The sequence below is a fragment of the Monodelphis domestica genome, chromosome 2, assembly GCF_027887165.1.
Source record: "Monodelphis domestica isolate mMonDom1 chromosome 2, mMonDom1.pri, whole genome shotgun sequence".
Taxonomy (NCBI): Eukaryota; Metazoa; Chordata; class Mammalia; order Didelphimorphia; family Didelphidae; genus Monodelphis; species Monodelphis domestica.
The window spans coordinates 191,065,251-191,092,692 of record NC_077228.1 but is presented as its reverse complement, the minus strand read 5'-3'; the positions used below and the strand labels follow the sequence as shown (position 1 = coordinate 191,092,692).

Below are 27,442 nucleotides of genomic sequence, written 5' to 3'. Positions count from 1 at the left end.
TAATGGAAACTATTCAGAACCAAAGGTGTGAAAATTGCTGGGGCCTTTTGCTGTGTAGGCATACTTTTTTCAGGAGATGACGTCAGCAACCAGTTCAAACTGCCTGCAGATGGAGTACATTGGGGGAAGGTGAAGGCAAGGATTACCCCAAAGCCTGATTCTCAAAAAAGTCCATAAACTTACTACATTCACTTCCTCAGATAAACCTTTTGCTCAACATTAAATCTGCTTGGAGAGCTGGATCCTTGCTCTAGCCTGAGTTCATTGCTTCCTTGTTTTGCCTTTGTTCTTGGTATTGCCATGTTGCTGTTTTATCTAGATCTTGGATATGCCTTTCTCTAACCGCTGCTTACTCTTTCTTGTTTCTAACCACTTTTGATTTTGACTCTTTAACTACAGGAATCTTAATAAAAGAGGACTCTAGCAGTAGAGCCCTAACATTTTATACTAAGCAATTTCTTAACTTGATTGAAATGATTAAGCTCTATTGAATTAATTTGTTCCTTTTTTAAGGTTTAAAGGAGAAGTTTGTCAGAAACTTTGAAGTATCTCCAGATGGATCCTTTTTGCTCTTAAATGGTTCCTCGGGATATTTTCATCTACTTTCAATGAAGGTGACTTATTGCTAATGCTTATTTTCCTGTTGTATGTCTACTGTGGGACTCTTAAATATTCCCAGGTTGCTATACACTTGAACCCTGTCTCAAATAAGGGAGTATAGGCCATTGAAGAAAACTTGATTCTTAGGGGAGAATAATCTTCAAAGTAGAGAAGAGCAAAAAAACTTGGAAAATAGGTGGTTTTTAGACAGCATGATGCGGTCCTTTAAAACAACTTGTTGATTCCTATTTATCTTTTAGACTAAAGAGCTGATTGGCAGTATGAAAATTAATGGAAAAGTAGCTACATCAGCTTTTTCATCAGATAGCACAAAGATATATGCCAGCTCTGGTAAGTTTAATGACTAATAGCATGGTATTGATGTGTTTATTAAAATCTTCAAGTTTTATGAAACTAAATTTGATTTATTTTCTTAAATTTTATTTCCTTGAATGGCCAAACCATGGTATGAAAAATAGTTTTATATTTTAAAAATTGGTTTATTCACTTTTTTTCGGCCCTTATCTTCTGTCTTAGAATAGATACTATGTTGATTCTAAGACAGAAGAGTGTTAAGGGCTAAGCATTTGGGATTAAGTGACTTGTCTGGGGTCACACAGCTAGAAAGTGAGGCCAGATTTGGCTTTATTCACTAAGCCATCTTATCTGCTGCCCCATTAATATACTTTTTTAGTGACAGATTCCACAATCTACTTTCAGTAGATCATTATTCTATTGTTTTAATGCCCTGAGGTGGTTCAAGTTTATAGAAAATAAGAATACTTATCAAATTTATAGGAATTTGTAAATAGAACATTTAGAATTCTGATTTTGTTGTCTAAAAACTTGATGCTAGTAATCTATTATGAAATATAACTACTTAGTCATTGTTATTCAGTCACTTCAGTCATCACCCCATTTGAGGTTTTCTTGGCAAAGACAGTGGAGTGATTTGCTATCTTCTCCAGCTTATTTTACAGATGAAGAAACTAAGGCAAACAGGGTTAGGTGACTTGCCCAGGGTCACATAGCTTGTAAGTATCTGAGGCTGGATTTGAACTCAGGTCTTCCTGTTTCCAGACCTGATGCTATTCACTGTGCTACTTAGCTGCTCTCTTGTCACTGACTAAAGTTTAATTTGAGGTGAAAACTGTTGTCTTGAGTTGTCACAGACTGTCCCCATGTAGTGCTTGTTTTATGTCCACCTGGTAATTCCTGGATGACTCCAAGGACTGTTGGGTTTATATTTGCTTTGAGATGATAAAATTGTAATGTTACCTCTCCCTCTTTTGTTCTTTTGTTCAGTGGATGGTGAAGTTTACATTTGGGATGTGAATACCAGGAAATGCCTGAACAAATTTACTGATGAAGGGTGTTTACGAGGATTAAGCATTGCAGTTTCTAGGAATGGACAATATGTAGCTTGTGGGTAAGTAAAGATAAATGGTTGTAACCTCTTAGCACTTTATATAAATTAATGATAATGCTAGAAAATGTATGTGCTGTTCTTCATAGAATTAACTCAAAATTCTTAATGATGGTCTAAAATCAGAATACCTGCTGCTTATTATTGCTGTAGCACTTGTCTTAATTTTAGTATTTCTATAACAGCTGTTGAACCAATAAGATGTGGGGTGGCATAGTATTTACATTTTATTTTATAATTGAAGCAACAATTTTGTCATGTCCTAACATTTGTGTAACTATTTTTACCATTTTACTGCTGGAGGGGAAATTTCTTAGTGGAGTACCCTGGAATAGGTTGTTGATCTTGTATTTGCTTAACATTTTTAATGCTGATTATGATGAAAGTTTAGATGGCCTACTTGTCAAATTTGCAGATGGCAAGCACCAAGCTTGGAGATTTTAACACATTGATTATCTAAATCTGATTCCAAAAAGATCTTCACAAGTTGGAATGAACTGAGACAACCATATTATATAATAGAGAATTTTTTCTAAGGCAGCTTAAATGTTGATTTTCATTTTTATCTTTTTTAAGTATTCTTCATTATTGAGATTTTTCTTAAAATGGACATCTTCCCCTCTCCTTCACCCCCCCAGTTACCTAAAGTAACAACTACATTTATGGTAGCTCTTAGATAAAAATCCAGTTTTGTAAGAATCATATTTTGACATCTAGAAGTAATCTTATTGAAAATCTAATTTGTCCCCTCATTTGGCATATAAGGAAACTGAGGTTTGGAGCAGTTGGGTGATTACCTAGGGTTCCTTTATTCACAAGGCCTTTTCTGGAGCTCAGATTTCCTGACTGCATGCCTTATGTTCTTTGCACAGTTACACATAGTAATCTCAGAAATGGATTATTTAAATAGCTACACATCAGAGAATTTCTTTAATTAGTTAGCTCCCATCGGGCATTTAAAAAATGACTGAAATATTATCTTCTCTCCTCTTTCCCTTCCAATTTAGTTTAGGACAGTTTTTCACAACCCATCTCTTCATGAATATAATACTTTAATGGCTGACACCTTCCTTAGTTTGTTGGGCCTTTTTGGTTGTGTTGTTGCTAGTGTTTGAATTTAATGTATTTGTGTAGTTAGTATAAAGATTTTCTCTACAGGACAATGTTTGAAATTGGCTTAGATTAATGCATTTTCGTGGGTATCTTTTCATATCTTAAAAAGAAACTATAGTTAAAGGTAGATTGCATTAGGAAGAGCAGAGACTGGGAGTCAGATTTACATTGTGGCCTGGGTTTTGCTGCTTACAAACTAATCTTGCAGATCAGCTAACTTTTTTGTGAATTATTTTCCTCATTAAGAAATATAGATATTAAAGGATTTTCCTTAAGCCTTTTACAAAGTTATGTAGCATTGAACAATTACAAGAGGACTATTGCTGACTTTACCGTTATTATTGATTCTCTGGTTTGAGCTCACCATAGCTATTCTAGAGCTTTTATTTCCCAAAGACCCAATTTTTCCTCCTCATTAACTTTCAGTGGATGACCTCAGCTCTTAAATTTACTATGAGGATTGAGGCTATCTGTAGTGAATTCGGTTTATTCTACTCTTAACCTCAACAAATCTGCCTATGTAGCTATTTGATCCTTCACTGTAGCCTCAAAAAATATGCCTCTTGAAGGTTAGCTAGTTCATTTAGACTTTTTATTCTACTTCATCCCTTCCTGCTTCTTGAGAACCATATCTCACTTGTCCCCTCTTCTGTAGCGTCTCTTTTTCCCCTCCACTATTTTTTAACCTATGCTTTCCAAACATAGGTTTCTTTCCCCCTAGATTTAAAAAGCAAAACCAAAAAAATACTCATTATTTTGATTCTCTTGCTGTTTCTCTCTATTGATGGATATAAAGTCTACTTTTTTCTTTTTTTTTAATTCTCTTTTTTATTAGGAGCTTAAGAAACAGAAATAGATATATCCATATGAAAAACTATAGGATGGGGGCAGCTGGGTGGCTCAGTGGATTGAGAGCCAGGCCTAGAGATGGGAGGTCCTAGGTTCAAATCCGGCCTCAAATACTTCCCAGCTGTGTGACCCTGGGCAAGTCACTTAACCCCCCCCATTGCCTAGCCCTTACCACTCTTCTGATTCCAAGACAGAAGGTAAGGGTTTTTTAAAAAAAACAAACTATAGCCGTGTGACCCTGGGCAAGTCACTTGACCCCCCATTGCCTCGCCCTTACCACTCTTCTGCCTTGGAGCCAATACACAGTATTGACTCCAAGACGGAAGGTAAGGGTTTAAAAAAAAAAAACTATAGGAAAGGATTGTATTAAGACTTAGTACATGTAGCTTGCTTTTAAGTATATTAAATTTAACATGATAATTCTGTACTGCTTTGCTTATCTCTGTTTCTTGCTGTATTCTGTTAATTTAAAAAAATCTATAATTGACATCCTTAAAATAAATTTTTTTTAATCACTGTAATGACACCCTCCTACTCACCTGCCCCGGGGAAAGCTGTTAATTGGGGGATATAATATGAGAACAATTGTTCAAATAATGAACATATAGTGTAAATTGGAGATAATTTCAGAAGGAATCGAGAGGCTTCTTGTAGAAGATGGGATTTTAACCAAGACTTGAAGGAAGCCAGAAAGAGGAAAAGATGAGGAGGGATAGCAGCCTAGGCCTGGAGGAGCAACAAAGGTATGGAGCCAGGACATAGGGTGGCCAGTATCACTGAGTCACAGGATTCATGGTTGAGAGTGAAAAATTAGGAGTCTGGGAAGGTACGAAGGGGCTAGGTTATAAAAGAGGTTTGAATGATAAACAGGATTTTATGTTTGATCTTGGAGGCAATAGGGAGCCACTAGAGCTTGTTGAATAGAGTGGTGACATAATTATACCTGTAATCACTTTAATAGCAGAGTGGAGGGTGGACTGGAGTGGGCAAGGAGACCAACCAGAAGGCTGTTGGTATAATTCAGGCTTGGCATGATAAGGACCTCTACCAGGGCATAGAGAATGTCAAAGGAAAAAAACAAATGTATATCAGACATCATGAAGGTAGAATCAATAGGACTTGGCAACAGATTGGATAGGTGGGAAGGAAACAAAAGGGATAGGTTGAGGATGTCACCTTGGTTTTGAGCCTGAGTGACTAGAAGTATGGTGGTGCCCTCTCCAGTAACTAGGAGATTAGGAAAAGGAGAGGGTTGTGTGGGGAAGGATAATGTGTTCCATTTTGGACATGTTGAGTTTAAGATGCCTCTGGGATATCCAGTGTGAGAATTAAAATTAATATACAATAACTCAAGTATTTATATATAAGATGTATTAAAATAACTAAAATAAAAACTAGAGTTAAAAAAGGAGCTATTTAACTCAAGTCATGGTCTCAAGAGAAGAGGAAAAGGGAGGAGTCACAGGAAGTTATAAACAATAACATAATAACCCAAACGTGAAGATGCAGGGAAAGGGATGCTGGGAGATACAAAAGGAATTCTGGGGGACATAGTTCAAAGGTAGAAAATTTCCACTTATACACCAGTAAGAGATGTCTAAAAGTAAATTGGAGATTCAACACTGGAAACACCCACACTAGCTCTTTTTGAAGATATGTGTCTCATTCTGTAGCTCTGGTATGACATCTCTCATCTAGAATTTGGGAAATAAGCTTCATAATTAGCCTTGTAGATTCTTGGTCATAGTCGAGCAGAATCTTTAACAGTTTTCTTTGGCAGTATAATAGTCATTGTATAAATTATTTTCCTGATTCTTCTCATTTTAGTCTGTTTTACTTTATATGGTTTATCCTAGGGTTCTTCTCTTGAGACTCCCTTTTTGTCATTTTTATATGGTGTAGTAATGTTTCATTATATCTGCATGCTGTAATTAGTTGAACCATTATGCATTTTGATTGGCACCTCCCTTGTTTCTAGGTCTGTACCACAGCAAAAGTGCTCCTGTATAAATATATTTGTATATTTGGGATTTTTTTCCTTTTTTTTTTAACCTCTGGAGTCTGTGCTTAATTGTGTTATCACTAGATCAAATGGTACAAATGGTTTGGTGACTTTTTGGCTATAATTCTGAATTGCTTTTGAGGATGATTGGTTCACTATTTTGCCCATCAGTAGTCCTCTACTCACAAATTTTGTCTTTTTAACTTGTTTGATAAGACCTCAGAGTTATTTTAATTTATTTACATTAATAATTTGGAGTATCTTTTCATGTGAGTATTGACAATTTAGAATTTCTTCTTTTGAGAATTTTCTTTATTATTATTATGAAGATATTTTATTTTACCAATTACATGTAATAAATTTCCACATAAGTTTTCTGCAATTAGTGTGATCTAAATTGTCTCCCTCCCCTTTTCTACCTGGAGTTGGCAAGCAATTTGAATTATCTTGCAAAACATATTTCCATATTCATTTTTTTGTAAGAGAATAATCATATACAATAAAAACCCAAATAAACTGAAGTGAAAAATCAGATACTTTTATCTGCATTCCAACTCCAACAATTCTTTCTTAGGAAGTGGATAGTATTTTTTGTCATAAGTCCCTCAGAATTGTCCTGAATCATTGTATTGCTGAGAGTAAAGCCTATCACAGTTGATCATTTCACATTTTTGCTCTTACTGTGTGTAATGTTCTCCCAGTTTTGCTTATTTCACTCTGCATCAGTCCATGAAGGTCTTTCCAGCTTTTTCTGAAATCATTCTGCTCATCATTTCTTAGAGTACAGTAGCATTCCATTACCATCATATAACACAATTTGTTTAGCTATTCCCCAATTGATGGGAATCTTTGCCACCACAAAAAAAGAACAGCTATAAATATTTTTGTATAAGTAGTTCCTTTTCCTTTTTTTAATATTTTTACAACTATTATCTCTTGTTCTTTCACACACACACACATACACAAAATATATACATTTCCCATATATCTTGGATATCAGAACTTTATCAGAGTGGAAGGTTTTTTTGCCAATAAACTTTCTGTAATTTTAACTTGATTTTTTTTGTGTGTAAAAATATTTCAATTTTCTGTCATCAGAATTTTCTATTTTATATTTAATGATAAAAGAATGAATGAAAAAGCATTTTTGAAATCTTATGTATGATATATATTTTCTATCACTAAAAATACAAATATCATAGTTAAGTAAAACCCTTCAAGTATTTTTATACTCTAGGGTGAGATAATGCCTTAGCACAAGGAGAATATGGCCAGAGAGGTTTTTTTATTTGATAATTATTTGATTATGGTTCCATAACTAGAAACCTTGACATAGAAGTTGGATGGGACAGTAGAGCCATTGCTTATTGAAGGAAGAGGGCTGGGGAGTCGTTAAGCATGGTTTGACCTGTCTAGATACACTGGGACATAGTAGCCTTTTACCAGTTGTAACAGTGGAAGTTCTAGAGCTGATAGGCCTAAGCCTTCTAGAACATGATCTTTTCCCCCTCTATAGTTGTGAAGAATATCTCCTCCTTTTCTCTCCTTTTTTTTTTATGGTATTTGCATTTTACCATTTGGAACTTATTGTTATATATAGTTATTCTAAACCTGATTTTTGGCAGACTAAATTTTTCATTTTCACAGCAGTTTTTGTCAAATAGGAATCTTTACCCCTTTATTCTTAATTTTTTTTTTAAACCCATACCTTCCATCTTGGAATCAATACTGTGTATTGGTTCCAAGGCAGAAGAGTGGTAAGGGCTAGGCAATGGGGGTTAAGTGACTTGCCCAGGGTCACACAGCTGTGTAAAAATTAAATTATATCTCTAATAATAAAAATATGTTTTATGAGGTTTATTAAGGATTATTAGAAATCAAGGATACAAAATAAAAACTACGTGCCCATGGCTGATTAGCCCATTCAAAATCCCCACACTTAGCTTACCACTATACTTGCTACATCATTGCAATGGAAGAAAAGAAGCATGGGAGACATTACTGCAAGTTAAATATCAATTGTGATTTTGCCTACGTGGAGGCTCAGGTGAGATTATAGGGAATTCTGGGAAATACCAAGGACTTCTGGGGATTGAAGTCTAGGGTTAAAAATCTCCATTTTTACAGCTGGAATGTGTCTGCGGCCAGATTTGAATCCAGGACCTCCTGTTTCTAGGCCTGGCTCTCAATCCACTGAGCTACTCAGCTATCCCCTTCCTTTAATGATTTATACCTGCTTCATTTCTTCACTGTCTATTCCTTCCTTGACATCCTATAATTTGAATTATACTCATCTATTAATTGGAACTGTTCTTTATCAAGTAACATCCAGCAGTTCCTTTCTCAGTTATTTTCTTTAACTTTTTAATACTATTTATCTCTATTCTCCTTTGAAACCATTTTTTCTTTTGGAAACTGGTGCCCTGAACATTTCTTCTCTGTGATAGCTCTCCTTTTTTTATTTTTTGCTTCCTACTTTCACACTCTCTCCCAGGCTATTAATATGCATTCCTCAAAGATCAGTCCTTGTCCTTTTTCCCCTTAATCCCTGACACCTGCTACTGATTCCTAAGTAGATGAGGCCTTACTTCTCAGTGTTAGGGGAGTCCATGTTTTTATTGTCCTGGAAAATATTTTCATTGGGTATTAACATGTCCCCAAAAACTCAGTATCTGCTCTTGCCCCAGGTGACTCCTTTTTTATGTCCTAGCTTTTGTCAGCCATACTGGCATTCTAACATTCATATTTGAAACTTCAGAATCATGTAATATCAGAGCTGGTAGAGACTTCAGAAATCAACCATTTCATTTGAGAGTCAGTGTGTATGCTTGTCCAGAGTACCCTTGTTCATAAGTGTATTATAAAGGGAAGTTAATTTGTATTAGAGGGGTAAGGACTTTCAGTATTGAGAGGGGGAAAGAGGAGAGACCCCTCCCCCCTTCTCAAAGCGGGGTTCAGGGGAGACAGCTGATGTTTAGGGTTGGCTTAGAGAGAGGAGAGAGGGTTTGAAGATGTTCCCCCTCCTGCCTTCCCTCCTTAGCTAAAGCTGCTCTCCCAGATTCACTCTCGTCCTCCCTCCACTACTTGAGACTAAAGGGTCTCCCCTTGATCTGTTCACTCACACTCAGCTTGGGAAAGTTAACTTTTTAATGTCAACTCAATCAAGGTAATACAAAGGAATAACTAGCACAGAAAGAAAAATGGGGAAAAGGGGTTCCTGTCTCTATCTAAACCCTTTCCCCTCCCTCCTCAAGTTTGGGGGGAACTCAGGCTTTGGCAGTGAGAGCCCCCTGAGAGAAAGTCAGGTTGACACACCCTTGGGCAACAGGAGCTGAGGTAAAGTCCGCATAGGTTTCTCTTCAGAAAGTCCCTTCAATTGGGAAGTATTGGGGGAAGGATTTCCAGTCACCAGCAGGAAAAAGTGGATAACCCTCAGGAGAAAGTCTTTTTCCCACCTTCTGTCTTCGGCTTCTCAAGACCTAGAGAGACCAACTCCTCTACCATCCTGAGTCTTTCCCTCCTCAAGATTCCAATCCCTTGGGACCCCTCCCTTGTCGAGATGATCAATTTCACACATTCTTTAGCCTGGCATTTTTTCTTTAGTGCCAGCCTTGGTCTCATAAGGGACAATCAGAATCTGGGTATATGGTGTGATTTCTCTTGAGCTGAATTCATTCTTCCCCTCCTTTGTGTCTGCCATTCTCATCAAACCAATCACTAAATCTTGCTAATTCTTTCTTTGCTAGGTTCCTTGACTGAATCCTCTCCTTTCTCATTTATAATGCCTTTTGACTAACTGTGCCAGCTTCCTTACTGATCTCTTTAATGCTATTCTTTCCTCATTCTTTTGTCCTGTATATTCTTGTCAGATTAATCTTCCTTTAAAAATCACAAAATATTTAGACTAAATTCTTCTTCGTTCCTTACATTGGTCATATATGCCTTCCTGTCTGTGCTTTTGCTTTTGCTATTCTACCAACCTGTAATGCCCTTTCCCTTGTTATCTATCTATCTCAATCTTCCTAACCTTCCACAGTCCTGCTCAAATGCCACCTCGGGTCGACTCCTATCTGCAAGGCATTGTGTGAGGTACAGTACAGTGAGTAAGAAATGGCCTGCCCTCCAATGATTTTATAGTCTGACAGGTAGAATAGACACATCCTGAGTAATAAAGGGCCTACCTTGAAATCATTAAGACCTCTGGTATATTAACTAGTCCCATGGTTAAGTATGTTAATCTCTCAGTGGTCTATCCAGTTCTTTTAAGATTATACATTAGAGTTTTGTGTCAGTAGTGGAAATTTTCACACTAACAGTTCTTTATATCTATAAAATTATAGGTCTAGACAGAGGGGAAAAGGCAGAATGAAGAAAACCCACAAATAACTACCAAGAGGTAGAATAAAAATGCCATAAGAAGATGAAATAGTAAAGAGGTTTGGAGCAAGCACAAGACTGCATTGGGATATAGGTCATGGAGAAGAGAAGACTTTTATCAAAAGAGATGGCATTTAAAATGGCCCCAGAGGCTGGGGAAGGATATCTTACTGGAGAAGGGGTAAGGGATATGGGGGTGGGGAGCATTATTTCAGATTGGAAAGAGCAGCATGAACAAAGACAGAAGCAAGAAAATGTAGAGTATGCTCAAGGAGGGACAAATGGAAGAATTCAGATACCATATATGGAGTGGGGTGGGGATACAGAGTGCAATCTTTCCCTCTACCCAACAGTCATTTAGCAGATTGTTAATCTATTGCAACATGCTCAGTTTGAATCTTAAGTTTTTTATACCATTTGTTCACTGATTAAGGGGTATGTTTTATTCCTAATAGTTCCATTCATAGAAAATAAAATTCTAGACCTTCAAGGCTCTCCACCACATATTTGTTAGCCAGCACTACCTTTGTGGTTAGCAAATTCCCATTTCCTACTATTCTCCATATCCCAAATAAAAGCATCAAATTAATTGCTATAACTAGCTTATTTTGGAACAAAGAGAAAAAATTCTTTGGCACTCTTAGCTCAGATTATACAACTTCAAAGTCATTATTCCACATGTTGCCATATGGGGGGGGGGTAGCATTATTTGGAGCCATGGGCAACCATTGGCATAGAGGGTAGAGTGCAGGGCCTGGAGTCAGGAAAACTTGAGTTCAAATCTGGCCTCAGACACTTGTTAGTTGACTGGGAAAATCTGGGGCTTGGATTTAGGCCTGTGCTAGAGATGATAATTAAACTCATGATAGCTGAAGAAGTCACCAAGATAGACTAAATACAGTGAGAAGAAGAAAGACTGACAAAACCTTGTGGAATACGCAATAGATGTTATATAGAAGACAAACCAGCAAAAAAAAAAAACTGGGAAGGGACCCTTTAGTTAGATGGTTAGGAGGAGAAACAGGGAAGGACAGCAGAGAAGTTAAGAAAGGATGAGAACTGCTAAAAAACTGTAAGAGACCATCAGTAACTTTGTAGAGAGCAATTTCAGTTAAGTGGCGAGATGGGAAGTCAGACTGAAAAAGGTTCAGTGAGAGGAAAGGAAATGGAGACATTGTGCACAGATACCTTTTACTTGGAGTTTGGATGAGAAAGGGAGTGGAAATATAGAATGATATCTTGAAAGGATGGTAGGATCTAGCGGAGGCTTTTTCAGTTTAGGAGAAACTTGGGCATGTTTGAAGGAAGTAGTTAATGGCAAGAGCTTAAACATCAGGAAGAGAGAAGGAATGACTGAAGAGGCAATTTGTTAGAGCAGGAAGATGTAGAATCAAGGATACCTGTAAAGGAATTGGCCTTGGCAAAGGGAATTTGTTCAGCTAATTGTCAGAGGCTGGGGGGAGAGTGGTGATATCAAGGGATTTTTAGATGAAAAGAACAGGAAAGAGGGATATTATCGAATGATCTCGATTAACTTAGTAAAAAATGTGAGGTTCTCAATAGAAGGTGGGGGAGGGTAGAGGAGAGATTTGGAATAGCTTCTGTGGGGGTGTGAGACAGGGAATCAAGTATCAAAGAATAAAAGTGTTGCTTTGTTACAGGGGCCTAGTTGAGAATAAATAACATGAATTCATAGCATGGCTAACAGGCCTGATTGTGTGACATTTATGTAGTACATTATGTAGTGCATGAGTAGGAATAATTAAGAGCTGGGATTTGGCAAGGGATAAATGGAGACTGGACAGAGGAATGAGAGGATTTGAAGTTTTTAGTATTGCTTAACTTAAATTGCTTAACTCTAGGTTCAAGAATTAGGAAGGAAGAAAGTGAAGTCAGACCAGGACTCAATGAGCCAAATGTTTTAACATCAGAAATGGTTATGCTTTTATAACATTTAATAACATTTAGGAAAATATATTACTATATACTTTGCTGCTATACTTTATGGATCTAGAGATCATGAAGCCTTTCCATCTGACTTGGAGCTTAAACCTCTCATGTTGTCTCCTCAGTTAAAATGTGAGCACCTTAAGACCAAGAACTGTCTTTATTTTCTATTTCTATTTATAGGACTTAGTACTTAATAATCATTTAAATACATTTTCATACATTCATCTAAGAAAAGGTTCCTGCCCTCAAGGAATTTATAATCTTAATGAGGAGACTAGAATTAAATATATGAAATCAGTAGTTAACACTTTTTTAAATACTAAAATCTTTGGGATAGTTTTAGAGTGACACAGAAATGTTGACAGTGGAAAGATATAAATATGACTATAGGTATCAAGGGGAAACCTTGTAGTAGGTGACCAGTTCCTTCACTACACATTCTACACCTTCAAGGCTCTCCACCACATAGTAGTAGTAGTCGTCTCTCGGTAACCGAGGATGACGATTGTCTTTGTGCGCTTTCATTTGTGATGTAGATGAGTGTGCACAAAGATACTTGTGTGTGAAGATTTAAGTGGAAAAGTCGATGCACAGAGACAGGCCCACTCTCTCGGCGTTGGAAGCTTGGGTCCATTGACACGAACAGTAGTTACACCTGGAGACTTCCTCAGCTGCATTGGATGGCCGTGTTGTCTTTTGTGCTCCAACATGCCCTAAGCCCTCCACAGTGCTTTGCTGCGTCGCCATCTCAGCCATTGAACCCTCTTATTGGTTTCCTCTGTCTGTTCGGCCAAAGTAGTCTTCACATGCTGGGTGAGCAAAGCCCTGGTTCACCAGGGGTCGACGACCCGATGGCTACCCTCACAAGGTTTAGCCAGCTTGTCGAAGCTGTTGCCTGGAGTGTGGCTGCTGCCGCATGCTAGCAGCTACTGGGAGCCACAAGTGAGAGCTGGGTGTCAGGTGAGGGTCAGAGGTTGGAGAGCTTCCCTAGGAGGGCACGACAAGCCCTCCATACCAGAGATAGTATCTCCACCACATATTTGTCAGTTAACACTACCTTTGTGGTTAGCGAATTCCCACTACCTGCTATTCCTCATATCCCAATATCACATACTCACCTAGGAACAAACTCTTCCCCAGTCTCAGCCTCTCAGATTCCCATTTACTTGCTTTCACTAAGACTTGTCTGCTTCCAAACAGTACTGCATACTCTAGACTATTCTCTCCAGCACTGGCTGTATCTTCACAGCATTGACACACCTGGTCCTGAAGAAGTCTGAATATTCCCCACTGCTACTTCCAGACTTTCTCTTTGCTAACATCAAGCCTCCTTTGAGACTTTTAAAATTATTCTTTCTATATGGATCATGATAGCTATGGTGTGCTATCATCAATGTCCTCTCTTTCTCAAGAATTTTAATATCTTTTTGTCTTCCTCTTTTCCCAACATTTGCATTTTTTACTAGTGGATTTCTGTATTCGTGTTGAGTCTCTCTCAGATTCACTATTCTTCAGTCTCTTCAAATCCCATGGCAACTCCTATAGTGCACCCTCAAGCACTCATAGGAATATTCCCACCTTGGATCTCACCATTATCCACAAATATTTCATTTACTTATTCAGAAATTCATACATAAACTTCTATTTCTCTCTCTGTCTCGCTCTCGCTCTCTCCCTCTCCCCCTTTCTCCCTCTTTCTCCCCCTTTCTCCCTCTTTGTCCCTCTCTCTCCCCGCTTGCTTTTCATCATGACCTTTAATCCCTCCACCCCTCAGTTCCTTTTCATTTTCATTAGTGCCAAGTTCCTCATCCAAGAGCTTTCTACTTCAGATCTTCAGTAGCTGTAGATGCAGGGGCTATAGCTCTGCAGAAGCACTTGGGGTGTATTTCCATTAGGGTAGGTTCTCTAGGTGAGGCTTCTCTACGTGAATGTTGAGCAGGAAGTAGGGCAAGTGGTGGATGGTAGTGCTATTCTCAAGGCTTTTGGGGTCTTCTGGGGTCTCCCAATAGCAGAAAAAAAAAACAATTGCCTACTTGAGAATTAACAATGCTTTTGATTTAATTAGCACCTACTTGGTTTTGTTGCTATTTATTATGTTTGAATCAAAACTATACTTTTTTCCCTTTATAATTAATGAATGTGTTAAAATGTGGGATCATTTTTTCCATTTTCTAAACATTTCAATCATCAAAGCAACATTTGTAGGATGTAGTGTAGTTGAGCTTTGTAGATCTAACAAGTTTAATAGTACTTACCTTCTAAGACTAATTAGTTTTCAAAGACGCATAATATATAGCTCCTAATTTCTCAAAGTTTGCATGAATGACACTTAATATCCATTTACATCCATTTGTGTTCATGTAGGTTGTGAAAATTCTTATAGTACTCTCCTGGATGATTTAAGTCTGATATTTGCTTTCTTTTTTCTTTCATAGTTCCAGTTCTGGTGTGGTAAATGTTTATAATCAAGATACTTGTCTTCGAGAAGCTAACCCGAAGCCAATAAAAGCCATAATGAATTTGGTTACTGGTGTTACTTCTATGGCCTTCAGTCCTACCACAGAAATTCTAGCTATATCCTCTAATGAAGCAAATGAAGCTGTTAGATTGGTAACTTTTTAAACCTTTTCTTTTTAGTGTTGTTAATATTTCTTAATCCAAGATGAGGATTTGAAAAGGAGATTGGAAAAGAAAATGTTGGCTTAAAAAAGGAACCCAAAGATATGCTTGCCATGTATCTTATGCACCTATTTCTAGGCTTGGCACTTATTGTTAAGTAATTAAAAAAAGGTCCTAGTCTGGAAGCTTCCTAGGTTGGATATAACCTTGGTTCTTAGGTATGTCAGATATCATGGTCATACTTTTGGCAAAACTGGAATTCCACTCTCAGTTTAAGTTGAATAGGTAAATAACTTTTTTTTTTTCTGTTACAAAAATAACATCTAATTTTTTCAGTCATTATTTTGAAATCCTTTGAGGTTCCCTCCCCTCTGCCAGTGTATGAGGGATAAAACTCATCTTTCCTCTAAAGTTTCCTTTCAGAATTCCTTATCTGTATCTTTGAAATCTATAGCCTCGGTAGGGCGAAGGGAAATTCTTATGTTGCTAGCTGTAGAAATTTAAATTCATTATGGCAAAAATAATAAATTTTGATATCAGCATGTCATTTTTCTAACAGTGATACAGTGAAATAGATGGGGGAGGATAAAACTCAATACTGCTTTAAAATTTTTTTTCACAAATAAGTACTATACTCTAGCATTTATCTGACCTTCAGTTATTTTAATAGTAGCAAAAATTTTCAGGAAATTTTAGGATCTAATGTTCTATAAGATAGTATCTTGATTTTTCTTAGTGGTCATGAAAATGTACTTGATTCTAATTGTGGCAAAACTATATTTGACACTTATTTTTAAAAAGCCATTTAGAAAAAATCTACATTATTTTAAAAGATAGTCAATCTATAATGTCTCAAAAGAAACCAAGAATGTCAGTGTCCTGACATTTCAGTGAGTGTTGTCAGTTAGTGGGCCTCATTATTTAAAAACCACTTTAAAATGATGCAAACTCCTTGATTATCTTACTACAAAATAATAATTATAAATCCAAGACAGTAGGAGACCACGAAGTGTAATTATTTGGGATTTAGTATATTGAATAGAGAAGACAACTATAGGACTTACTCATCCTTTTAATTATGGGCACACACATACATATATACAATGGGCTTTCACTTATGAACTTCTGACTTGAGAACACCTAATTGTTGGGATAACAGCAGTGTCAAAGTGAAAAGGAACTTCCTGGATCATAATTTTCAAAGTTTTATCAGGCTTCCTTTAATTAAATTTGCAATTACAGCTTTTAATTTGAGGCACATAATGGAGTAGGGGCAGGGGAGGATCATAGATTTCTATCCATATTAAATAATTGGCTTCATAGAAGTTATATTAACACAGCAAGAGGTTGCATTGAAGGACATCACAAGTAGTTATTACTATAATGGTCAGGAATCCTTAAAATGCTTTCACTAAAAGATTCACAATGGGGGAAAAAAGCTTTAAAAATAATTATGATGACTTACTAAATGAGCCAATTTGGTGCTTGTGCTTTTGGTCAGAAGGAACAGGGTACCATTTGTTAACATTTTTAAAAAATGCATAAACCTCCCAACCATTCTCCAATACTCCCTTACCCCCAAGTAAAAGACAAAAATTATACCCATACACAGGTAAGTAGTTGCAAGTATAATGTGGTCAAGCATTCTAGCATCTTAGTTTCTTACTCTAGAAAATGAGTGACCTGGATCTCAATAGAGTAAAGGGCTTCAGAGGTTGAGCAATGATTATTTGTAATGTATTGACCTAACAAGGTATAGGCTCTATCCCCTGGTCAAATTTGGCTAAAACTTTCTCTGGATTTATACTTGAGCTTTTAACTTGGGGGAAGCCCCTAATCCTTACTCTTAACTCTTGCTTAAAATGACTTCAGTTGGAAAATTATATGAATTCAAATTGGAAGTTGATCTTTCTACTTAAAATGAGAAGTGAAAGGAGGGATCAAAAATCTCGGTTTTTCAAGAATTCATTCAGATATTCTGTCCATATTTTGTTTCAAAAGACTTACAGAAAATAATGTCAAAGTTATGGGGTAAAAGTTAATGTGCATCATGTATAATATATTACTTGCTTTCTCAGTAGGTGAAGAAGAGCCTGGAAGGAGGGAGGGCAAGAATTTGGAACTCAAAATAAATTTTAAAAAATGTTAAAGCATAATAAAAAAAAAAGAAAGTTAATGTGCATAACCTATTTTGATTGTTGGATGGCAAATTTTATGGAAACAAAGTAAATTAATAGATAGTTTTACCATTTGACTCCATGGTAGATAGTTAATCCTAGTGGAGTTATTTTCCTTTTAACCATTGTGTGTACCTCACTATTCACCTTCACTATTCTTGGTTGGTATTTGCTCAGAGAAGTCCAACTAGTTTTGCTATTATCTGAAGCAAAACAATTAGGAAGTAGGATTAACCTCCTCTAAATCATATAATAATCCCCAAACAAAATACAAATCATTTTTGCATTAGCTGTCTCCATTAGCATTAGGTACTTAGGTAGTTGATTGTTTTTGTAAAATGCTTTTGATGTTCAAGTAAGTTTCACAAGGAATCTAGAGAGAGAAGTGAGTTTAAGAACTCCAGCAAAAGTCTTAATTTGTGGCATTACCAACTTCTTTATGGATCCATATCCTATGAGTGTAAATATGTTTAGCATTAGCAACTTATCCTGTAGGAAGAACGTACATAGGGTTAAAATTATGAGAACATGTCTGATAATCTAATATGAACGTTCTTTATAAATTCATGACATTTTCTCATAGTAGCTACATGTTAATTAGGTCTAGTAAATATCTGAGCAGAGAGTTTAAGGGAACCAAACATGTATTGCTCTAAATGCATTTTAACAAGCACTAGACTGTGAAAATAACCTTGAAGTGATGGTACACAGTCTTATCTATAAATGCAGAGATTGTATTAAGTGAAAGCTGACAAACCGTTAAGGGAAATAGCTGAATTGTGTGTGTGTGTGCGTGTGCGTGTGCGTGTGCGCGCTTATTCATACCCATTTATCTCTGAGCCAAGCTGTTGTTCAAGTATGTGTCTTTGATCTGTATTATGGAGGGAAGGGAAAAGAGAAAGATGATACCAAAGAAGCCATGACAGAAAATAAGATTTGGCTGTTGGGGATAACAGCATTAGTTACTCAGCTTTGCCCCATCATGCTATGACCCTCTTCTAGTTATAGAGGAAAACAGATAGAAATAATTTAGTCATTGGGTAGATCTTGTTCTAGTGATCTGTCTTGATCTGTAGGCCCATAATGGTGCTTCCTGTATTTGCAAGTCAAGTTCCTTGAAAGTGAGAAAAGAATTATCTTGAAAGACAAACTCCATGTGAATTATGTTGGCATTTCTGTCATGCACAGAAGTTATCTCTATAATATTGAGTCTCTGTTTGCAGTTAGCATTCTTGTAGCAAAGTGACCTGTTAGGTGATTCCTCATCATCATTGTCATCATATCAGAGATTCTGGAACATGATTATTCTCTTAATAAATTCTTGTTGGATTTGAATTGAGTTTCATGGCCTTAGGCATTAATAGTCAATACTATTGACTTTCTTCTCTGTTCTTTATTCTGGTATTATGGGTTAAGAACTTAAGCATATTTAAATTTTTCTCAAAACTTTAAAGTTGACTTAGCTGTATTAAGTCAAGTAATACCCAAATCAATTTTTAATGTAGGAACATGGCTACTAGTTTGCTATTTGTAATGTAAGATTTAAATACAGTGAACTTTTTTTTTTTACAACATAAGAAGACTGAATTGCTCATTAAAATTGAAAACTGAGACTTTTTTTTATCTCCTACAGGTTCATCTCCCTTCCTGTACAGTATTCTTAAACTTTCCTATGAATAGAATTAAGCAAATTTCCCTTGCTCAGACATTGGACTTCTCTCCTAGAAGTGGATATTTTGCACTGGGAAACAATAAGGGCAAAGCCTTATTGTATAGGTAGGTGTTACTTTAAAGATTCAGTCTCTGTGAACTATATTTGAAAACAAATGGGTAGGGTATGTACAGTTGGTCTTTGATAGATTGTATTGTGTCCAGATTATACACCTGTACTTACTACTATGCTGTTTATCAGCAGGTAGTTTTAATGCGTCCTTCATTTATAAAAGGGAATAAGAGCTGTGGCTTGTGTGCTTGTGAAATGCTTCTCAAGTAGCCCATGATGGCAGGGGATGTGGGTGATAGACACCAAACCTCTCATGTGAAGGCCTTTGCAATTTATTACCTTTTACCCAAAATGTGTACTTCTGATTCAATAGTACTGACCTAACCAACCATGTTAAAAATAAAAACTGAAGGCATAAAGTGACTTTCTAGGTTCCTGGGTAAGGTAGTTGGTGATAGGCACTAAAAAAAGGACTTGAACCTAAGTCTTAGGTTTTCCCAGTGTACCACACTGCCTTGTTCCTTTAACCCCAGTTGGTAGTGACCTTTCTTTTTATTTATTTATTTTTTTTTATTTTTAAAATTTAGAATATTTTTCCATGGTAACATGATTCATGATTCTTCCTCCCCCCTTTCCTCTCCTGAAGCTGACAAACAGTTCTCCTTGGTTATGCATGCATCATTCATTGTTCAAAACCAATTTCCATATTATTCGTATTTGCAGTAGATTGATCTTTTAACATCAAAACCCTAATCACATCTTTATTGAACTACATGATCAATCATGTCTTTCTTCTGTGTTTCTGTTTCCACAGTTCTTTCTCTGGATGTGGATAACGTTCTTTCTCATTAGTTCCTCAGGATTGTCCTGGGTCATTGCATTACTGCTAATAGAAAAGTCCATTACATTCAATTGTACCACAGTGTATCCCTCTCTGTACAGTGTTCTCCTGGTTCTGCTCCTTTCACTCTGCATCAATTCCTGGAGGTCGTTCCAATTCACATGGAATTCCTCCAGTTCATTATTCCTTTGAGCACAATAGTATTCCATCACCATCAGATACCACAATTTGTTGAGCCATTCTGCAATCAAAGGGCATCCCTTCATTTTCCAATTTTTTGCCACCACAAAGAGTATGGCTATAAATATTTTTGTGCAAGTCTTTTTCCTTATCTCTTTGGGGTACAAACTCAACAATGGTATGACTAGGTCAAAGGGCAGGCATACTTTTAAAGGCTTTTGGGCATAATTCCAAATTGCCCTCCAGAATGGTTGGATTAAATCACACCTCTACGAGCAGTGTATTAGTGTCCCAATTTTGCCACATCCCCTCCAACATATATCACTTTCCTTTGGCCAGTCTGCTAGGTATGACCTTTCTTTTTAGAGTTTCATGTAGCACTTTACTTGACTTTGTTTTTTCAGTTAGCATTTGTATTTTCTTCTGTATAGCTTATTTGGATTTGGGGCCATATTCCTGGGCTTTGCTCCATTAGGGCAAGGACTATATCTTCTAAACTTCGTGACTTATCTAGTGGTTAGCATAGGGTTTTGTACACAATGAATATTTAATATTTTGCTCCATGTACCACAAACTTTGCGCCTCAGCCTTTGGACTCCAAAGCCACATGAGGGTACACCGTAGATGAAACTGCACAAAGACAATAGTCATTCTTGGTCATCGAGAGACTACCACTATTCTATTAAATTGACATGAACATGTTTTGCTCTGTAAAAATCCGTTTTTATTAAACATATTCAGATTTTCTTAATGATTTATTTCAAGAAGAATGAAGATTTGTATCCTCAGTTTATTTTATGCTTCCCACATACAAGAATCAACCAAGTTTAATTGCCTGAAGGTCAAAAGATAGAGATATTCTTTAGAGAAAACTAAATAAATTCTACCAGGAATCCGTGATTAACTTATAGCCACTTTTCCTTATTCCTGGGTGTATAGGACAAAATACTTCTATGTTTGGCATTGTTATGGCTTATAAATAGCTGCATGGCTAATAAATATTTATAGCCAAGCTGTTATGGGTCAATAATATTGTATAGGAGATTGATAAAGTTATCATGGGTTATTAGCTATTGATAGAAAGTTCATAAAAGCTGCAGAGACCTTTCTGGTAAACCAGCTACACTATTTATTACAGAGGATAAGTTTGGATAGGAGTAGGAGGTAGGAAAATAGGAAAGTATATCTTAAAATTCTTATATTATGTCTAAAATCCTAATCATATACTAAAAATATCTAAATAAAACTCCCCCAAATCTAACTGCTTTCTTTGCAGTTTCTTCTTGTCTGACAGAACAGACCTCCTTAAACTTACTCTCACTAATCTAAAATAATATTCTCTGTCTAACTAAACTATGCTAATTAATAAATTCTTCTTCAACCTCCTTAACCAAGTATCAGAAATTCACAGTCAATGATGGAAATACCCATCCAGTTCTGATGGAAATACATCCTCCAGTTCTGAGGAGAAGGGCCAAGGGCCTGACGGGAAGGCCCTTCTCCCTCAGGGTCCTGAGGAAAAAAACCCTCAGAGAGAGACTTCTTTCTTAACTTTGTATCTAAATTCCAGCTCTCAACAGCCAACTGCCAGATATTCTTGACAGAGAGCACACTCACACAGAAACCCCCCAAACACCTTGCTTCCTTGGAAGAAAGAGAAAATGGAGCTAAGCTTAACTGACAATCTTTTTTTATTTTCTCTAAAAGAGATGGAGGCCAAAAATTTGTCTGCTTCTGCCTCTTAAAGAGACAGTGCAAGACATCACTTAACTTCTTCTAACCTAGAAATTCTGCTCTGAAGGAGACAGAGAAAATTAAATAAATTCCTTATAACAGCATTTAAACCCTTTCACAGCTTGACTCTGCCTTTCTGGGATTCTTAGTCTTCTTTATTTACTCTACATTCTATATAGTTGTCCTATATACTCTTACTCATGTATGGTATTCCATTGCCCATCCCTATACTTTGGATGTTACTTCTTCCTCTTTGTTATCTCTTAGAACCCTCAGTTTCCTTCAGAGCTTAGTTCAGATGTCGTCTCTTATATGTGGCCTTTCCTGCTACCCCTAACTCTATGGTTGTTTCCTCTTCCACTCCAGAAGACCTTGTGTCAGCATTGTTGTATTTTGTATTCAACTTAGATGTGTGCATATTATTCCCAATGAAGTATAAGCTTCTTGAAAGCAGGAGTTATTTTTTGTTTGTTTTTATCTTGGTGCCTAGCACAATGCTTGGCACATAGTAAGACCATAATAACTCCTTATTGATGATTCAGTTGTAGAATGAATCTTTTCAAACAAACTTTGGAGTCTACGAAAAGGAAGAATTTAAGAGGTTTGGTGGTGTTCCACCTTTATAAAGAGAATAAAGAAAATTGTAATGTGACTTATTGTGATTCCTAAGGGACAAAAGACTAATCTAGAAAAATCAACGATCCTATGATTTTGTTTCTAAAATGAAATATTTTTAAAATATCTTGTTGGGAGAGAAAAAAAAATAGAGACTAATATCCCTAATCAACACCGATGCAAACATTTTAAATAAAATATTAGCTATTAGGCTAAAACAACATTAATTTATGTGTTAGGTTAGGTTTATACCAGGAATCAAAGTTGATTCAACATGAGGAAGATTATATATTTAATAACCCACATTGCTGACCTAAGTAATAAAAAATATCAATAAATGCTGAAAATGCTTTTTTTGACAAAGTCCCTGCTCTCATTTCTGTTAAAAACTAGGATTCATAGGAGTAAATGGACCTTTCCCCAATGTAGTAAGTAGTTATTTATTTAAATTCTTGGACAAACATATATAATAGAGGAAAATTATAGGCTTTTCCAGTAAGATCAAAGATAAAGCAAGGATGCCCCTTATCACCACTGCTATTTTAACAGAGGGCTAGAAATGCTAGCTATAGCAAAAGATCAGAAAAGAGAAATTGAGGAAATAATCGTAAGTAAAGAAAACAAAATTATTTTGTTTTGTTTTTTGTCTTTTAAACTAGATGATAGGGTGGTGTACTTAACTCTAGGAAGTTAACTAAATTTTTTCTCATCACAATTTTAGCAGTTTTGTAGAGTATAAGATAAATCTACATATACTACTGGGCTTATAATCTAAAGAAATCAAAGAAAGAAGAAAAAGATCTATATGCAAAAATATAACAGCCCTTTTCATAGTAGCCAGAAATTGGAAATATTCCATTATATTCATGTATAATTTTGGTACATGAATATAATGGAATATTATTGTGCTATAAGAAGTGACAAAATGGGCAATTTCAAAGGAAACAGATCTTTATGAATAAATTAAAAATAAATTAAAAAATGATAAAAGGCCAAATGAGTAGAAGATAGATAACAGTTTATGCAGTGCTAACGCGGAAAACAACAACTTTAAAGAATTGTAGGACTCCAGTTAACACAATGATAAAGAATGGGGATGAAAAACCCCTCACTTCCTGAAAGAGATACATATCTCACTGTATGTACCTTTTTTGTTATTGCCAGTGTTTGGATTTGTTTTGCTGGGCTGAGTGTATGTGATGATGATTTTTTTTCATTTTTGAAAAAAAATTGCTTGGTGGGATAGTGGAGGGGTAGGGCATATTATTATTTTTTAAAAAATTTATTTATTTAGGATATTTTTCCATGGTTACGCAATTCATGTTCTTTCCCTCCCCTCTTCCCTGCCACCTCCCAGAGCTCACAGTCAATTCCATTGGGCTATACATGTATCATTGTTCAAAATCTATTTCTATATTGTTCATATTTATAATAGAATGATCTTTTTAATGCCAAAATCCCAATCATATCCCCATCAAACTACATGGTCATTCCTGTTTTTCTTAGGCATTTCTACTCCCACAGTTCATTCTCTGTATGTGAATAGCATTCTTTCTCATAAGTTCCTTGGTGTTGTCCTGGATCACTGCATTAGTAGTAGTCTCTTGGTAACCAAGGATGACGATTGTCTTTGCATTTTTGTGCACAAAGACACTTGTGCATGAAGATTTAAGTGGAAAAGTCGATGCACAGAGACAGTCCCACTCTCTTGGCATTGGAAGCCTGGGTCCATTGGCACGAAAAGTCATTACACCTGGAGACTTCCTCAGCTGCATTGGATGGCCGTGTTGTCTTTTGTGCTCCAACATGCCCTGAGCACTCCACAGTGCTTTGCTGCATCACCATCTCAGCCATTGAACCTTCTTGTTGGTTTCTTCCGCCTGTTCCGTCCGCCGAAACAGTCTTCACATGCTGGGTGAGCAAAGCCCTAGTTCACCAGGGGTCGAAGACAACCCTATGACTACCCTCACAAGGTTTAGCCGGCCTGTCGAAGCTGTTGCCCGGGGTGTGGCCGCTGCCACATGCTAGCAGCTACTAGCAGCCACAAGTGAGAGCTGGGTGTTAGGTGAGGGTCAGAGGCTGGAGAGCTGCCCTAGGAAGGCACGACAAGCCCTCCATACCAAAGATATTACTCCTCCCTGAGCACCCCATACACCCCATCACTGCATTGCAGCTAATAGAAAAGGCTTATTACATTTGAGTGTGCCACAGTGTGTCAGTCTCTGTACAGTGTTCTCCTGGTTCTACTACATTCGCTCTGCCCAAATTCCTGGAGGTTGTTCCAGTTCATTATTCCTTACAGCACAGTAGTATTCCATCACCAACAGATACCACAATTTGTTTAGCCATTGCCCAGTCAAAGGATATTCCTTCATTTTCCAGTTTTTTGCCACCACGAAGAGCTTGGCTATAAATATTTTTGTACGAGTCTTTTTCCTTATTATCTTTTTGGGGTACAAAGCCAGCAGTGGTGTGACTGGATCAAAGGGCAGCTATTCTTTTAAGGTCCTTTGGGCATAGTTCCAAATTGCCCTCCAGAATGGTTGGAATAATTAACAACTCTACCAGCAGTGTATTAGTGGCTCAATTTGGGCATATTATTTTTAAAAGCTTTAAGTTTATTTTTAAAAAGTACTTCAGAACTCTGAACATAGTGCAGTGATCTAGCATGAGTCCAAAACAATGAAGGAAGTCACCTTTCTTAATATGTTTAGTGTGGGAATTCGTTTTGCTTGGCTGTGTTAGCTATGAATTGATGCATTTGTTGGGGGTAAATTTTAATAAATTTGTTAAGTGGTAGGGATTGTGGTGGTGGCAGTAGGAGGGGCAGATTAAATAAATATTGTGTTAGAAGACAATGCCATCACATCAGTGAAGTAATGTTTGTATTGTCTTTTGAGCATTTTCTCTAGCCTTTACCTATTGTTCTCTGAATCTATAAGATGAAGTTGATTCTGGTTTATGTTTAAGCATTTTGCTTTTTTCATAGTTTCTGTGTATGTAATAAAATCTTTATAACATTTTTCTATGGAAACTGAAATTGCCACTGATTTAACAATGTAGTCTACAAAATGCTGCTTTACTAAAGATATGTTCAGCAGGTGTTTTGAATTCCTATAGTATTACTGTGACCAAAGGAAACCTGTTTCATCTTGAAAATGGAGAAAACCTGTTTGACTTCACTTGTGGGAATTTGAACTAGGTTCCAAGTGGTTATAAAGAGTGGATAGCTACTAACCCACACACTCCTTAAATCAGATTTTGTAATCCCCAATATATGCTCACATTTTAGCTAAAAAGTTTTGCTGTGGAAGAATGAACCCTCTCCAAGTACCATGGAAAGTTTCTAGGTTCTGAATGACATGAACTCTAATAGTTATGAAATAGCTAAATTGTTCTCTCAAATTTTTCAGGTTGCACCATTATTCAGACTTCTGAGAAAGGAGAATTGTTGCAGGTAAGGAACTTTGTTGTTAATCTGGGCCTAAGGTTAGGATGATTACTATGCATAGCCAAAGTGATTTAATTCTTTGATGTATGAGTGTAAGCATGTGGGGTGAATTTCATCTACATTGAAGAAGAACTATTTATTTTGAAGTTATAAGAAGTAGAGAAGAAAGGAAAGAGGTACTTTGCTCAAGATAACTTTGGAATAGTCCATTAGAAGTCACATTTAGATTATGATAGACTGTGGTGGAATAGAAAAAGCAGTGGACTTGATATCAAATCTGGGTTTGAATCCAATCTTGGGCATTTACTAGCTTTATTCTTTCTAAATTTGATTTGTCTTCTGTAAAATGGGATAATAGTGTTTGCACTCCTTGCTTTATAGGCTTATGAAAGAAAGTCATCATAAATTCTTTATAAACTATCACCATGAGAATGAATCATCATGTTATATGCTCTTTGGATCATGCTACTTAGAATATTACATTCATATTTTTGAATGCTATTTTAAGAGGATTTCAATATAATACTAACAACAGCAACAATAATAGTAATTTTATGCAAGAGACTTAATTGAGGTTAAATAATTTGCCCAGGTCACTCAGCTATTAAGTGTCTGAAGCAAAATTTGAACTTGGGTCTTCTTGACTCCAGCCCCAATCAACACTCTCTCTACTCTGCCATCTAGCTGGGTAACTAGAATTGTGATAAATGGAGCCCATGTCATATGAGGAAATAGTTAAGGAACCAGAGATATTTAGTAGAAAGAAAACAGACTAGATGTTATCTTCAGATGTACCTTCTTTGTGTAACTCTATAGAGTACAGAATAATAAGGATTGATAGGTAGAAATTCAGTAGAAGGAAAACCTTTCTGGTAGTTAAATCTGTCTAATGGTTTTTGAGTATATATCAAGCCCCATGTCACTGGAGGTATTTACACTTGAGCTGGACTATTACTTGGGTTGGAAAACCAGTGTGCTATAAAGGAAAACCCGAGTATGAGACCATTAGTAAATGACATTATTTCTGTAAGCTTCAGATTCCTCATCTTGAAATGAGAGGGATAGACTATATGATTTCTAGAAATTTTCACTTCTGTGACATAAGCTGCAAGGCCTGTGAAAGTCATCTTATGTTCCTGGGCTTGAGCACCCTCATCTGTAAAATGACTGCATGACTGTGCTTCTTAGATTCATCATGTTGTCTTAGAGAGTTCTACATTTAAATTCTGGGACTTGGGCTCAAATTTTGGCTTTGATACTTAATACCCATATGATACTAGAGAAATTCTTCCATTCTCTGGCTCTTTTTCCTTGTCTATAAGAAAGAGATGAAAGGGGCAGCTGGGTGGCTTAGTAGACTGAGAGCCAGGCCTAGAGACAGGAGGTTCAAATCTGGACTCAGACACTTCCTAGCTATGTGATTTGCCATTGCCTAGCCCTTTCTACTCTTTCTATTCTTCTGCCTTGGACCCAATACACAATATTGATTCTAAGACAGAAAGTAAGGGTTTATTTAAAAAAAGAGAGATGAAATCCAAGATCTTTTCTAGTTAAAAATTATGAATTTAAACTGATTGTGTAGAAAGTCTTCTGATATTAGCCATCTATATAGGTAGTTGCAGTGGATAATCTTTAAGGTCATTTCTAACATGATTCTGTAAATGTTGGGGTGTATTACTGAGAGTGAGAGGGTGGCCTGAGCTGTAGATTAGACTGTTTAGCATGTTGCTGTGGCAACTTGTTTTTTTGATTAGATGAAATCATTTTTTTTTAAGCCCTTACTAA

General features: G+C 36.5%; 1 protein-coding gene across 1 annotated transcript in view; it reads left to right on the top strand.

The window, feature by feature from the left end:
• Positions 1-27,442, top strand: part of UTP18 (UTP18 small subunit processome component) — a 47,644-nt gene that overhangs the window by 19,080 nt on the left and 1,122 nt on the right. Inside the window, exons 8-13 of the mRNA XM_056816600.1 lie at positions 514-614; positions 861-951; positions 1,906-2,029; positions 14,753-14,927; positions 18,747-18,889; positions 25,620-25,663. Coding sequence (XP_056672578.1) covers positions 514-614; positions 861-951; positions 1,906-2,029; positions 14,753-14,927; positions 18,747-18,889; positions 25,620-25,644 — 659 coding nt within the window. The 3' untranslated portion in view covers positions 25,645-25,663. The remainder of the gene's footprint in view (positions 1-513; positions 615-860; positions 952-1,905; positions 2,030-14,752; positions 14,928-18,746; positions 18,890-25,619; positions 25,664-27,442) is intronic.